Consider the following 16,821-nt stretch of genomic DNA (forward strand, 5'->3'; position numbering starts at 1 on the left):
ACGGCTCAGACCGGGACTCAGGTCAGGACAAACAACTCAGGACGGCCATTGTTTGGATTCTCGAACAAGACGGTTTATTCAAGCTTGTTACTGGCATATGCAGGGAGAGCCCTCTGAGTCCATCCAGAGGTACTCTGCCGTAATTACAAAGCCTCGTAACTTGTATACTTTTCGCGTTACATCTTAGCTCGCAACTCATCAATATTATCAGGCTAAAATGTTGAAAACACAGAGCACCAACTATTCTTATCCCCACCTCCTCCACCTTGGTTACACGGGTGGTTATTAATGTCCTTCACACATCTTGTGTCCTCTAGGGCGTTACTATCAGTCCATCCTTCATGTGTTATCACCCTGTCCTTGCAGCTGGTTTAACTAAAGCTATCAGACGTCTACTATCAGTCTAGGATTCATGTCCTGGCATCTGATGTAATTAAAGTTTTTTAAACTGCTATACTGGCCTTTTGTTTTTCAGCCTTCTATTATCACGTAGTGATAGTGTCTGTACATCTGTGCAAAGTCTAAAGCAAGTCTCTGATTTTACCAACTGTGTGCTTCACTAAGCCTTACTTGACCTTTAACCCATGTCAACTCTAGGGTGGTTACATCTATTTTGCTATTCTCAAGCCCTTGTCGTGGATATGCTTCTTCAGTCTAATAAATCCAATAAGGAGCTCAGGAGAAAGTTCTATACTCAAGAATTGTGAGAATGCAAAACTCAACAGCACATGGAGTGATTGAGATGAATATCACAAATGCATTGAGGGGAAATGTTGATAAATACATGAGGGGAAAAGGAATAAAAGGATATATTGATAGGGTGAGATGGCGAGTGGGAGGAGGTTCGTGTGGCGCGTAAGCACTGGCATGGACCTGTTGGGCTGAATGGCTGTTCTTGTGCTGTAAATTTCTAAGTAATAATAATTAAGAATAGAGACCCCATACCTAATTTCACACTTCCCAACCCAGCAATGTTGAAGTCAGTTGTAGTGCCTCAACTGCTACCTCAGCTAAGATTTGCTAACTCAGGGCAGAAGTGTGGGGCCTAGTTGGTGTGTAAGGATCAGCTACTCATTAACTAGCCTCACTATGTCATGGGAACAACTTATTTTTGATGGGTTAATGAGATAAAATTTGTTCCTTTCTCCTCATTATACATTAAAGTTAATTGCTAACGTTATTGCAAAACATTTCATATAGAGAGACATAATATTTTTTTTAAATTATTAATTCATGGGATGTGGGCTTCACTGGCTAGGCCAGCATTTATTGCCCATCACTAATTGTCCTTGAGAAGGTGGTGGTGTGCTGCCTTCTTGAACCGCTGCAGTCCATGTAGTGTAGGTACACCCACATTGCTGTTAGGGAGGGAGTTCCAGGATTTTGACCCAGTGACAGTGCAGGAACGGTGATATATTTCCAAGTCAGGATGGTGAGTGACTTGGAGGGGAACTTCCAGGTGATGGTGTTCCCATCTATCTGCTGCCCTTGTCCTTCTAGATGGTAGTGGTCGTGGATTTGGAAGGTGCTGTCAAAGGAGCTTTGGTGAATTCCTGCAGTGCACCTTGTAAATGGTACACACTGCTGCTACTGTGTGTTTGTGGTGGAGGGAGTGAATGTTCGTGGATGTGGTACCAATCACGCGGGCTGCTTTGTCCTGGACGGTGTCAAGCTTCTTGAGTGTTGTGGGAGCTGCACTCATCTAGGCAAGTGGAGAGTATTCCATCACACTCCTGACTTGTGCCTTGTAGATGGTGGACAGGCTTTGGGAAGCCAGGAGGTAGGTTACTCATCGCACGATTCCTAGACTCTGACCTGCTCTTGTAGCCACAATATTTATATGGCTAGTCCAGTTCAGTTTCTGGTCAATGGTAACCCCCAGGATGTTGATAATGGGGGATTCAGAGATGGTAATGCCATCCTAATTCCTTACCTGGTCTAGCCTACACGTGCTCCAGGCCCACAGCAATGTGGTTGACTCTTTAAATGCCCTCTGAAATGGCCTAGTAAGCCACTCAGTTGTAACAAACTGCTACAAAGTCACATAAAACTTATTGAAATAAAATACAGCTCTGCTCACTGAATGCTTTCCTCAGATGATTTTCTTTTCTTAAAAAAAGTTTAATAATTGTTGACTAACTTTAAATGAATCACAGAAAAGTCAATGTCCAGGATTTTGCCCTCATTAGGCAGACTCAGCAGGGGCGGGGGTGAGCGGGAGCGGTCGAGAAGCCGATCGCCACCGCTATCGGGCCGCGACTGCGATTGCGGGCCAATTAAAGCCTGCCCAGTGTGAAACACGTGCTGCAGCACTCAGCGCTGCCTGTGGGTGGGGGGGTGTGGGGGTGGGAGGGGGGGAGGAGGGCGAGCGGTGAACTCAGGGAAGTGAAGAATTTTGAAAATGAAAAATAAAGAATTGTAAAACATAAAAAGAAATGTCACATGAGCAGGGGCATGTTACGAATGAAATTTAAGCATTTTTGCTTAATTTTTATTTGCACATGGATGAGGTTTCCTTAAAAATCCAAAGTCCGCTTGGCCTTTTCACCTACCTGCCAACCGTAAGGTTGGACAGGCAGTGAAAAATTGAACTTATTTATTACTTTAATGGCCCTAATGGGCCTTTTAATTGTCGGCGGGTGCACTGCCGAACCTGCGCGCCCACCGACTGAAATATCGCATGAGTGCACGATGACATTGGGGCGCTCGCCCCACATCATCGCGCGTCATTTTATGCTCATTCAGGTGGGGCACATGGCCGCCTGACAAGCAATAAATTCTGACCCTCTTGGGTTAAACAGAATGAAGTAACATATCCAAGTAAATGGTGTCAGACCAGATGATAGAGCTACATTATTATATCTGTTATAAATAATTAAAGCCTCTTGTCAAACATGTTTATGTTGCTGTGTGTAATGAAGACCGGTACAGATTATACTTCATCTTGCCCTTTGCCTACTCATGCTTTAGATCCATCAGCTGATAAGTTATTGGCAAGATTGTGCCTTATACTTTGTAAGTAGCCTGAAAGGTGACTGGATGTTTTGTTGTTAATGTTCACAAGGCCTTTGTTTCTTTCTGATTCTGATTGCAGCTGGTGCTCAAGACAGGATTGGATATGCTTTTGGCCTGGGGCTCGAACGGCTAGCGATGATTTTGTATGGAATACCAGACATCCGTTTGTTCTGGAGTGAAGACGAACGATTCTCCAAACAGTTCCAGGTTACTCACATTGACCAGAAAGTCACATTTCAGGTTACTTTACTTTAATTTATATTTTTCTTAATACTGTATTAGGTTAAATTGCATGCATCAACAATTCATAACAGAAGTGTTGTACTATAAGTTATCAATGTTTATGTTTAATCAGTTATGATTTTTTAGCCAATCCTTTGCTTGTTGTTGTTAACTTTTGCAATTTTAAACATTTGTTCTCAGGATGTTGGTGACACAGGCAAAGCCACTTTCATTGCCCTTCCTTAGCTCACTGTATTGTTGGAACCGCTGCAGTCCTTTGGGTTGGTGTTTCCACAGTGCAATTAGGTGGAGAGTTGCAAGATATTGACCCAGTGAGAATGAAACTATCACAGTGAAAAGCAACTTGCAGATCACTACTTAGCCTGCTGTTTAACAGGCACTTAAACCAAGGACGTACGAGAGTAAAAAGCAGGGTGATTCAGTGGGAGGGTAACTTTGACTTTGTGTGATATTGTAAGATCGGTGATAGTGAATTTCCAGCCCCTTGTACACCTCTCTCAATTTTTATTTCCAATTTCAATTTTGAAAATTGAAAATAAAAATTGAGTGATGTAAAGTGGGCTGCTGATTCGCAATCACTTTTTTAATACAGAATCGCAGAATTGTTACAGCGCAGGAGGAGGCCATTCAGCCCATCATGTCTGCATCAGCTCTCTAAATAAGCATTACGACTTAGAACCATTCTCCTGCCATTTCCCCGTACCCTTGCACATTGTTTCTATTCAAGTAATCATCTAATGACCTCTTGAATGCCTCGATTGAACCTGCCTCCACCACACTTCCAGGCAGTGCATTCCAGACTCAAACCACTTGCTGCATTAAAAAGTTTTTTCTCACATCACATTTGCTTCTTTCACAAATCACTTGAAATCTGTGCCCTCTCATTTACGATCCTTTTACGAACGGGAACAGCTAATCCCTGTATACTCTATCCAGCCTCCTCAATCTTTATCAAATCTCCTCTTAGCCTTCTCACCTCCAAAGAGAACAGCCTCAACCTCTCCAATCTGTCTTCATAACTGGAACCATTCTTGTAAACCTCTTCTGCACTCTGTCAAATGCGTTCACATCCTTCCTCTAGTGTAGAGGAACTGTACACAATACTCCAGCTGAGGCCTAACTAGTGTCTTATATAAGCTCAGCATAACCTCCTTGCTCTGTACTCTACACCTCTATGAATAAAGCCCAGGATAATGTATGCCTTATTAACTGCTCTCTCCACCTGTCCTGCCACCTTCAATGATCTATGCACATATACACCCAGGTCCCTCTGTTCCATATTTCTCCCTTTCATTTTTCCTGGTGTCCCTTTGCTGGTGTGTCATTCTCAGCCAATGCAGGAAGGCAGAAAATCACTGTGATCTTAGGCTACATCCATTTGGTGTATAAACAATTGTTGGACAGCCTGATAAGGCAGTAAAATCTGTCTCTGAATCTCTCCCCCTCTGTGGGCAGAACTTGACTTTCGCTCAAGACTCTCCCACACTTACATGATTGAGAACTCAGCTCAGTGCATGGGTAAACCTGTATGTTACCACTCAATGGTAAAGCAAAGTGCCCTGTCTTCACCTTGATTTTCAAGTTCACATTTTTTAATTGCATCTCAATTACCATTTTAGAAATCGTAGCGAAAATAACCTTGGAGAGGAATAGAGCTTTGCATTTTCCCAATTCAAGGGGCTGTTCCGTTCAATATCACACCAGTGTAAAACAGGTGGATGCAGTAGGATCGAATAGCTTCAAGCATTGTGTCATTCTGTTTCCTTAATTGTATAATATAAGAAACCGCAAATCATGGTCCACTGTTTACTTGAGCTAGACGAATTTTATCAATTAAAAGCTAGTTCACCTTTCCTATCAATTTCTAAATGTTCACCATAGAGTTCTGAGTCCTAATAGTCTCAGTAAATAATTGAAGCCGTTCTTGTGTACCCATGCATACACCACGCATGATTAAATAGTGGAAGCTAACTGTATGGACATCAAAGCATCAGAAAAATTCCACCTTTTTTGTAGTGTAGTCAGCTTAGTATAGTCTGCCTAAATTAGCAGAGAACTGTGAGAGTCGCTGTTAACTAAGAATCTGGTGTGTCATTTCTACAATACAAGGACAATTTTCACAATTTTGTACACCCTGCTGAACTTGCACATATAAGAAATTTGAGTGTGCATGGCTCATGATTTTCAAGCCACCTGGGCAAGTCTGGGCACTGATTTCCATTGTGTACCTCTTGCAAATGAAACATTACTCTTTCACTTGTTTCATTCCTTCTTATTTATTATGTTACCTCTTCTATTGATGGTTCCAAGTTTTTTAGACATTTTTAATGCAATAATAGTTGTAAACTTGAATCAGTAGAAAACAAGTATAAATTTATGGAAAATTAACCTAGGCCTACAAACAGTCAAAAACTATCTTTGTCAAAGTATGACGAAGACTACATCTGCCTGTGTTTTTTGTGAATTGCCATACATGCAAGTTGAGGAAATTTGATTGCCTCACCAAAAATCTATCAAACAGGTGGTTTCTTGAAAGCAACAGAATGACTGCTGAAAAACAATATAGTCAAAAAGATTAATTATATATATAAAAAAAGCAGCTGTGGGTTTTCTTGTGCATGGTTGGTTACCACTGACCTTTGATCTTAGTAACAAATGAGTTTGTCAATTTCAAATGAAATGAAAACAGTTGTTGATAAAAATCCATGTTTTGCTAAAAGCTGATTTGAGAATGATTAACTTTGAAGCTTCAGCTACATTAGATAACCCATTTTTGCATTTAAATGAAGCTTCGTCCTGTCAGTACTTTACATATTAGCTGGAGTGGGGAGGGTTGGACTACTGATTAAGTAATCACAAAAAAACGCTATACTTAGGGATAGTTTCTCTACATAGCAACATTGGAATCTGTGTGGCATGGAGCATGTATTTTAGGAACGCAATATAGAAAGTGGAAGTAATTTAAATTATTGAAAATGTTCTATCTGAAGATTGTGTTAATGTATCCAAGGTTAGAAGTTTTAACATTACTAGACTGTCAACTTTTACCCGTTAGAAGCAAGAATTTGATAAATATTGGTTTCACTCTGCAAATCATGGTTGAATGGTACAGTACCATCATTTTCCTGAAATTTAGTCCTAGTACTCAAATTTAGTCTAATAGTGAAATTTGATAACATATCCAGCCTGAGACATAAGAGACCAGCATTCACTAATATCCAAGATAAAATTTAACTTCATTATAGGTACCCAGCTGAGCTAACTACTCATAAAATGACCCAATTTGTAGTCTAACACACAAGTGCGCATTTGCCTTTCTGTTGTTTTCTCTACTTTTGTCCTTAGATCAAACAGCATATTTATTGTAACAAATAATGATAATGAAAATGACTAACTGAACAAGCTTTAAGGTTTGAAATTTAGTGACTCAATTAGTATCTTGGTAGTCTGACACTACAAGACTATTGCAAATTTTCCATCATATTTATTATTTTAACCTTTAAAACTGGACAGCTTACCATCATTGAAGCTTGCTATGAAAGCTTAGCAAAGGTTCGAGTTAATTGATACCTTATTCATTTTTATCAAAGCTAGCATTTGCTAGTCCTTAATTGCCCTTGAACTGACTGGCCATTTCAACGGATATTTAAGAATCAGCCACATTGCTGTGGGTCTAGAGTCAGATGTAGGCCAGACATTGTAAAGACGGCAGATTTCCTTCTCTAAAGGCATTAGTGAACCAGATGGGTTTTTACAATAATCGATGATAGTTTCACAGTCACCATTACTGAGTCTAGCTTTAAATTCCAATAATATTTAATTATTAGAAGGATATTTAAATGAATATAAGAAATAGGGAGGAGGTACAGGCCATATGGTCCCTTCAGTCTGCTCCATCATTCAATAATATCATGACTGATAGTCTACCTCAACTCCACTTTCTTGACCAATCCCCTTATCCCTTAATTCCCTTAGCACCCAAAAATCTATCAACCTCAGCCTTGAATATATTCAATGACTGAGCATCCGCTGTCCTCCTAGACCAGAGAATTCCAAATATTCACAATCCTGAGTAGAGAAATTTCTCCCCCATTTCAGTCTTAAATGATCACTAAACATTGCAAAACATTCTCAGCTTCAAGGGTATTAGTGAACCAGATGGGTTTTTACAACAATAGGCAATGGTTTCATGGTCATCGCCAGAGATTTTTAATTCCAGATTTTTATTAAATTCAAATTTCACTGTCTGCTGTGGTGGGTTTTGAACCTAGATCCCCAGAGTATTACCCTGGGTCTCTGGAAAACTAGTCCAGTGATAATAGCACTACGCTATCACCTCCCCCAAGTTAAATGGAGATTTGTTTTAAAATCCAGATTCAGATTGTGGAATCGCTGAGAGAGATTTGTGGAATTGCCCCATTTACACAGGGCTGGATTTAATGCAACCCATTGTGACGGGAAGCATGACGGCCAGGCCCATGTCAGTTTCCTGGTGGTGGCAAAATCTCCTCCCGCTTAAGCTGGAGGGCAGAAGGGGGAATTCTGGGCTGGTGGCGGGAGGGATGTCAATTAGGCTCATTAATGAGCCAATGGACACCCATTATCCCTTAGCCCACCACAATTTGGCAGTTGCTCAGGGATTAAATGGAGATCTTTTGGCTTTCCCGCACCCTCAGAAGGCTGCCAGCAAAACTTATTGGGTTTATGAGCGGCTTCCAAGTTTAGGGTGGTGGGGGGATTGGGGCCTCGTTATCAGGATCAAGGGACCCGGCATTGGACAGGAGGGTGGCTGCTGAAAGCCACCCCACTGCTCTTGCCTCCGACTCCCTGTCCCCACTCTCCTGCAACCTTCACCCCACAATCCCCATCCAGTGATCCCCATCCCCATGCTGCCTTCATTCATAACTGGTCTGGGATCCCATGATGCTCCTGGACCCCTGTTGGGTACATTGCCGCCAGCTGCTACTGCTCCCTGCCAGCTGGCAGCTTTCTGCGGGGGGGATTTCTGCTGCTGGGGACCCCAATGCTGGGATTTCCGCTGCTGGGGACCCCAATGCTGGGAAGGCCTGATGATGGCCACTTAAGTGCCTGAAAGGCACTTGATTCCATCGGGGCTCTCTCATGGAACTGAGAGGGGTCACCCTCCAGTTCTCCGACTGACGAGCCTCGGTGCGCATTCAGTCAGACATGTCCATGTGGAAACTTGGCATTTCTTTTCCAAACTTTAACTTTAGCACCATGAGAAACAGTTTTGAAAATGATGACAGGAGAACACTGCATGAGGACAAATTGTAATGGTTATAACATGTCATGCAGAGTGGGGATGTTCTTTCAGAATGAGAGATTCCGCAGTGACCTCAGTGACAAGTTATGATGGAATGTAACCAAATCAAAGTTAGGCTTCACAATACCACTGATTTCACATTTCTAATTGAACTGATTTCTTTCTAAAGAGAAAAGAAAGACTTGCATTTATACACTGCTTTTCACAGCTAGTGGACATCCCAGAGCACTTTACAGCCAATTAAATACTTTTGAAGTATAGTCACTGCTTTAATGTAGGAAACGCATCAGCCAGTTTGTGCACAGCAAGCTCCTAGCAATGTGATAATGACCAGATAATCTGTTTTATATGCTGTTATTTGAGGGATAAGTGTTGGACAGGACACTGGGGATAACTCCCCTGCTCTTTTTCAGAATAGTGCCATGGTTTCTATTATACCATTTGAGAGGGCAGATGGGGCCTCAGAGACAGCACCTCCAACAGTGCAACGTTCCCTCAGTACTGCAATAGAGTGTCAACCTTGATTTTTGTGTTCAAGTCCTGGAGTGGGACTTGAACCCACAACCTTCTGACTTAGAGGAACGTGTGTTACAAACTGAAAGGCACCTGAGGTTATATCCAAGCTAATGTTGGAGCCAAAATCCTTCCCAATCACCCATTGCATTAGACTACACTCGTACACCATTATCTGAGTGATTGCCAAGACAGTAATCAAGAATCACTAGGGAATTAAACTGGTAGTAGGTGGCTGCAGGATGACACACTGCATGATTTATACAAATAAAGGAGAAACAAATGTAGGTTTTGGTGCAGTTTGTTGTGGTCATTTCTGAAAAGGTGTGTGACTCTTCAGAGATATAGTTAACAATTTATAAGGCGGGTCTGCTTTAAATTGATCCCTTTCACATTCACAATTTAAATCAAAACTTTACGCAGCCATTGAAGTGAATAGCATTGATGCATTTAAGGAGAAGCTGGGCGCATGAGCGAGAAAGGAATCAAAGGTAATGCTGATAGGGTTATGTGCAAGGGATGATAGGAGACATGTGTGGAGCAATAGCACAGGAATGGACCAGTGGAGATGAATGGCCTGTTTCTATGCTGGGTACATTCTATGTAATTAAACTTGCCATTCCTCCTCCTACGTACCTAAGGCAGTGTTAACCAAAAGTAAAAAGTCAGATGAAACTGAGCTTTAAGTATATTTTGCATGATTATCTTACCCTTTCTTCATTTTAAGGTGATCCTTGCATATACTTGTATCCATGAATTGCCATATTGTAGTTTCTAAATAACTTCCAGAATTTTTTTTCTAGTTAGTAGTTTGGCTTTGAGCAACTAAACAAAGCTTTCTGTTCATTGATTTCAGCCTTTCCAAATTCTAACGGTTTGTGTTTTTTTCTCCTGAAGTCGAGGAATACCCATTTTGAGGAATGGGACTCTTAAGATCAGATATGACATAGTCAAATACGGAATATATTTTCTCCTGTTCTCCATAAATTCATCCTCAGATGAGCACCCTGTACTGCACCAGAGTGAACTCTTCCATTTTTTGCACTTCTTGTCCTTGCGACTTTTCTGAGTGAGGTGGGCAATTTGTGCTAAATTATCAGCTATTTTGTGTTGTGGACCTATATTTACTCAGAACTGGGTTGAAACTGCTCAAACTCGTCTCTTTTTGGGCTCTTAAAGCCACCACAGAGAGGGAAATTTTCATCTCACTCTTTTGCAATAGGTTCAGTGCTTAATCCACTGTGCCATCTATTTCCTGTTCGTTATTAGATGAGAACAACAAGATGGAATCAGACAAAATCACAGCAAGGTCAGTTATTTCCTACAACCAGAGAAGAAGTTGGTATGGGGATCAAATGGGTACTCTGATCTTTAGTGTAGAAGAAGCAGCATCACAGGTGATGACACTGCCTGAGGGAGAGTTCCACTAGTAGAGTAACAGTGTTTTTATTTTTTCCTGGAGAATTTTCAATTTATTACTGGATGTTGAGGTAGAGCAGAAGCAGCTTCAATGTGCTTAGCTGAAATCTGAAGTTCTGACATAAGCACCTGTCACTGTGGTGATGCTATTGCAGCTTGATCATACACAGCCTAGCCACATCTATTCTCTGAACCAGCTGTTCCACACCTTCCTCCATCCTCCGCAACTAGCCCTAAACCCATAAATGATCTGCTAAATATGATAATATATTCAAATGTGTTTTTGTCCTTCTCTCAGTTTACTTTTTTCTCTATCTGATTTTATTTCTTGATCTATTTTTTTCTTTATTTCAAATTTTGTTTTTATCAGATTTTATCAGTCTTTCTTCTGAGAACGAGGCGTTTTATTTAATGCATTAATAATATTTTGTGTATTTAGTTTGTTTTAGACCAATTCTGTGTGTAATGGGGAAAGCATGTTAACAGGCAGACCGTGTTAAGTTGTTAACTTAACTTTTGTTATTCTCATTTGCATAATTAATTCAGGGACTTGGACTAATTTCATTCTCCATTCAGTCCAGTGAAGCTTCTCATGATACTCTGAAAACAGCTCATTTTAATAATTTGTCTCAGTGCCAGTCTAAATATCTTTTGCTATGACACACTGATTCTGTAATATATTTTCAAATTGGCAGTTTGAAGATGGTATTCCTGTTAGTGGTTGCTTGCAAAAAGGCCATGAGACTTAACTGATGAATTTTTTCCCTGTATGTTTAAATGCAAAAAAAGAACCGGAGAGATATTTGAAGTAGCTTGGTGACAAATTTACAAAGCATTGGTCACATTCTATTTGAAATGCTCTATGCAGTTCTGTGCTCTGTGAAAGGATATTAGTGTGCTTGAGGCTATACTTGTTCTGAGCAATGGGATGTTCAATTCTGAGGGAAATTTAGGCACCTTGATCTCATTCTTTTCCGAAAAAGAGATTTTGAGCTGATCTAACTGAAGTCTTTAAGATTATGAAAGGAAAGAACACAATTAAAACAGGTGAATTTGTTCACAATGGTGATACATTCAATTACCAGGATATTACATGTACAAAATTAGTACCTTAGGTATATGAGAAAGGTCAGGCAGAACTTTTCACCCAGGAGCTAATACAATTATAGAACAAGTTAGCAGCGAAAGCTAATCAAACAGAGAGTAATAATATATACAAGAGACAACCGAATACATTTCTGAAGAGAAGAGGAATTGAAGATTATGGTGAGAAGGTAGACAAGTGGGACTGATTTACGTTCCTGTTGCTAAAGGTTTGTGATCTGGAAATTGGATTGCACCTGAATCAGGATGCAAAAACGATTCTAAGGACATCATACACACCTAAATTGGGCAATGGCAGGACTTGGGAAATTGATCTGACGGCCTTATTTGTGAAATTATTGTGGAACTGCAGGCACCACTTGCTTCCCCAGAAGTAGTTCCCTGGGTCCCAAAAGATACCAAGATCTACTGACTTGGACATCTGGCAAGGTCAGATGAAGAGTCCTGAGGGGTTGGTGGGAGGCAATTGGAAGAGGGAGAAATGGTGGCTGAATGCAGTTGTGACTGGAGTATACATTCCTCATTTTTAGTGACATCAGGGAATCACAGAATCTTTACATACAGAAGGAGGCCATTCGGCCCATCGAGCCTGCACTGGCTTGCTGAAAGAACATTCTACCTAATCCCACTCCCCTGCCTTAACCCCATAACCTCGCACATTCTTTATTTTTATATGGCAAACAATTCCCTTTTGAATACCTTGATCGAACCTGCCTCCATCACCCTTTCAGGGACTTTGTTCCAGAATAAATCTTTCTCCATTTTGGAGGAATTAGTGGAGGATGTGACAGTTTAATTGGAATCTGTAATAGACTCATATATGAGATGTAGCCAGGATCATTAGCATTTCCTCCTCCATTGAACACAAAGGGCTGGATTTTTGATGAGGAGGCGGGAAGGCTGAGTTGGGAAATTTCCCAACTTGGCAGATCTATCGCCTTTAAAAACGTCCCACCCGCCATATTTTTGCTGTGGGGTGATGGGCCAGAATGAAGTCGGGTCTGCCGCCTCCAGAGGCAGTTCAGAGACAGCCCGGAGGCATGCAAGTGCTGAGACGGGCTGTTTCAAAGGCCCACCTTGTTTTTTTTTGGGACAAGCCCAGTTGTATCAAAGACTGTTAGACCTTCCAGTCATCACCCCTCACATCTCTTCAACCCCCACCCACCCCCATGACCTATCCATGCTTCTTGCCCCCTCATATTCCCCATGTCCCTCCATGCCTCCTCATATACCCCATGCCCCTCATATTCCCAATGCCACCTCCATATCCCTCATGCCTTCTTCATGCCCTGATGTCTTCTCCATAGCCATTCACCAAATATCCACTATAGGTGAACCTCAGGAACCATGTCTTTGAAACAGAGGTGAAAAAAATTACACCACTAACAATTTAATAGAGCTCTCACTCAAACACACTTCACACTGAACAAAACTCTCATTCATAAAACCCATTCAAAAATGATTAAATCCCCTCAAGTGGTCAACCTATTTTAAAAACAAACATCTATTTCATTTACCACATCAAGGACAGATAATCCTTTAATAACCTCTTCAAACTATGAACACAGTCCCCTGCTGAGATAAGTAGTTCTGATCCTTTGGAAACTCAGTTAAGCATTCATAATGGGTTCAGTTATAATAACAAATCTTGGGAAATCTAAGCAATGAAGTCTATTGAAATTGCAAAAACAGGTGGCTAATGCTTTTACTAAGCTACACCGGATGGCCTGTCAATCAGTGCACTCCAGCAGCAGGTTTCTGAAAGCTTCAGACTGTTTTTTTTTCAATTATAAAGGGCCTCCTCCATAAAATCGTTGTTCTCACACTGGGGGTTAAATCTGTTGGAGCAATGAAAATTGGGTGTGTTTGTACTCAACAGTCAAATCAAATAGCCCTTCAGCATTTGGGTTTCCTGCCTGTATGATTCACACAGCCCCGCCCCTTTCCCCCCATTGGTAAAAATGCGATGTGCTGAAAATGGAGGCGAGACTTCAGCATCTGGATCCTGCCCGTCATTTTTTAAGGTCTCCTGAGCCATCTCAACTCAGCAAAAATCTGGACCAAACTGTCAGCTTGGTGGCAGTGGGGCCAGATTAGAGTCAATCCTCTATATCAGCTTTCAGACACTTAGGGCCAGTATGCGGACTGCTGTCTCTCAGGCTTTCAGGATCTGAAAAGCAATGTCAGACCAGCTATCCTGTTGATAAGAGAATAGATGGGTCCATCCTGGGACCAATGGAATGGAGATAGATGAAGTCAGCTTTCATGAAGTTTCTGCCTCTTAAGACAGTGGCATATGCCAAATATTCAGCCTTCCCCTTAGAGCAACATGCAAAAGACATGTAGGAGACTACACCAAGCAGCAGCCTGCCCAGGCAAAGGTTGAAATGATGCAGCTAGCTGGGGCTCCCTATCAGGACCAAACTGCCAGAAGGAAAGGGCCAACTCAGTCCCACATGCTTTTGGCATCATCAAAGCCATCAAGATTTTTTTGGCTTTGGCAGTCCCACCAAAAGCTGAGAGGAGCAAGCTCAACAACTGCTATGCTCAGCACTGAGCAATGTTGCTGAGGGGTCCTTAAACAGGCATTAGGCTTCCTCATGCAAGGGGCCTGATGTCTATTTAAAATTGCCACCCAGAATGTCTGGAAATTATCCAAGGCCAATATAGTGTTGAAGGTATTTTATCCATCACTAGAATGTAGGGAATATCCTTGTGAAATTATTAATTTTTGCTGCCATTTTCTGCCTGGAAAACTCCCCCGTTACTCTTTACTGAAATCTTAGAGAAATCACCGAACAAAATTGTGTTGTAATTTGCACGGTTACAAAATATGCAGATGTAAAAAGTGCAGGTTGCTCAGAATATAGAATATGATTTGCTTCAATTAGCACACAACAGATCCTGTGTCATGATGCATCACACACTACATAATGCACAGGTGTACTTTAGACTAAACTGTAGACCACTACCGTGGAATTGCAGATGATTGAGTAATATTTTCTTATTCATAGTCTTTCATTCGCATAATTTATTCAGTTATGGGAATTAGGATGTTCTTCCCCAGAACTGCCTCAGTTAATGTTCTGAAAATAGTATATTTTAAATAATTTGTGACATTGTTAGTCTGCTTTTCCATCATTCCAAATGACAGTCTGTAAATGTAAATGTATTTGAGAACTGGCAAGTTGGGAAGTATCAGAAGCAAGGAATGTGATCTTAGCTAATGCTTAATTCCATAAGGTGGTAACTGCTAAAATTTCATGATTTTCATATTTAGATTTACTAGAAGTTAGAAATTTAAATCAGCTCCAAGACCAGTTATTGAGATTGTTGCAAGATATACCTTTCTGTTGTGTTTGTCTTCAAGCATTGATAGTGAGATTTTTGAAAGTGACAGACCAAATCTTTAAGGAAGATACTTCAAATAAAGACATGGATGGGATTAAAGTGCTCTATTCACTGACAGTAATAAGGATGAAAGTGTTCTCTTTATTGACAGTAGTGAGTATTATAGTACAATTGATAGAGCAATAAAATTCAAAATCCTTCCTTATATGCCACAGTTATGACATTATCAAAATTCTTGATTTAAGGTACTGAATAAGAGATCTATGAATACCATCTGCTCAACATACTTTAGTACCCATGAACTTCTTCCCCCCCACCTCTCCCCCTTACTCAGCTACCTGATTGATTCACACAATCTGATCCTTCCAGGCTCATGTAGATCTCATTGTCATCTATTCTACATATCTGTTCTAAACAGGGTAAGTTGCATGTATTACATCAAAACAGAGACTTTGATATTTGGGAGCTGTGCTGGGTGGTGAATCTGCAGACATTTATTTTCCAACCATCTCAGATAGATTCAGCAGCTGCATTAGCAGCATGCTTCTTCAATACAATTGGTACTAAGCTAAGATGCATGCATGCTTCAGTATAGCCATGTAGGGTTTTCATGGTATCTACTTTTCCTTCTAATTAAGAAAACGTTTATTTCACTTTAAATGGTTTGATAATATTTGTCTTCTTTCCATTGGTCTGTACTAGTACCTATTTCATTAGGCTAATAATAATTGCCCATACTTCAATCGAGGGTTTAAACAAACCAAGATTAATATTTATTCAACATTTTTCTCAGGGTTGTCATTGTCTTCTTCTGTTTAAGCGGATATTTGACCTTTCTTCACGAGATACACTCTCGTCCTAATTAAACATTTAAAATAATTGTGGAAAGATTTATGCTTTCTAATGATTATTTACCAAGTATTTGACCAGAGCTTTTCTCATAGCCTAGTGGGTATTAAACCTCTTTAATCCATTTTTATAAGTATTTCTCTTACTCCCCAACAATTCATTATTTTGGGCTTTTTTCAACACATATTTTGTCAAATGTTTCCCACTCTCTCCCCCTCGCCCCCCTGACCCCCACCCCCAATTCTGGTTTCTCCCCTTCTCTTCTGAAAGTGCTGAATTTTGCTGGGGCATATCTCCACAGATACCCTCCTGTACAAGAAGCTGGTTCTTCATCCCCTTGAGTCAAATCTGTTCCATTATTCAGTTGGTTCATGGCTAATCTGTACTTCAATTCCATTTTGTTCCATATCCTTTGATAGCCTTACCTACCAAAAATCTATTGATCTAGTCTTGAAAATTTCAGTTGACCTTCATTCAAAGCCCTTTGGGGGAGAGAGTTCTCAACTTCCACTACCCTTTGCATAGAAGTGCTTCCTCATTTTACTCCTAAATGTCCCAGGTTGAATTACAAGTCTCTTGTTCTAGATTTCCGCACCAAAGGAAATAGGTTCTCTATATCTACTCTGTCAGATCCCTTAATCATCTTAACGACTTTGAATGGATCATTCCTCAACCTTCTTAAATCAAGAGGTTAGAAGCCAAGTTTATTCAACTTGTTCTCATAATTTAACCCAGCCTTGGCATCATTCTTCTAAGTTTTCTCTGTAATCTTTCCAATACCAAAGTAAAATATTAATTAAATATTGGGAAGACTGATGCCATAGTTTTCAGTCCATGCTACAAACTCCATTTCCTAGCTACCAACTCCATCCTCGATAAGTGCCTGAGTCCTAGCCAAACTGTTCGCAATCTTGGTTTCATATTTGATCCCGAGATGACAACCTCATTCATGCCTTTGTTATCTTTAGACTTGTCTATTTCAATGCTCTTCTGGCTAGTCTCCCACATTCTATCCTAAGTAAACTTGAGATCATCCAAAACTC

At 40.6% G+C, this 16,821-nt stretch overlaps 1 protein-coding gene across 8 annotated transcripts in view; it reads left to right on the forward strand.

Moving 5' to 3' along the window:
• Nucleotides 1-16,821, forward strand: part of fars2 (phenylalanyl-tRNA synthetase 2, mitochondrial) — a 493,023-nt gene that overhangs the window by 319,986 nt on the left and 156,216 nt on the right. For all 8 annotated transcript variants that reach the window (XM_078539571.1, XM_078539568.1, XM_078539567.1 and 5 more), the window contains one exon: nt 3,095-3,255. In XM_078539571.1, coding sequence (XP_078395697.1) covers nt 3,095-3,255 — 161 coding nt within the window. The remainder of the gene's footprint in view (nt 1-3,094; nt 3,256-16,821) is intronic.

Source organism: Cetorhinus maximus, chromosome 3 (assembly GCF_964194155.1).
Source record: "Cetorhinus maximus chromosome 3, sCetMax3.hap1.1, whole genome shotgun sequence".
Classification (NCBI taxonomy): domain Eukaryota; kingdom Metazoa; phylum Chordata; class Chondrichthyes; order Lamniformes; family Cetorhinidae; genus Cetorhinus; species Cetorhinus maximus.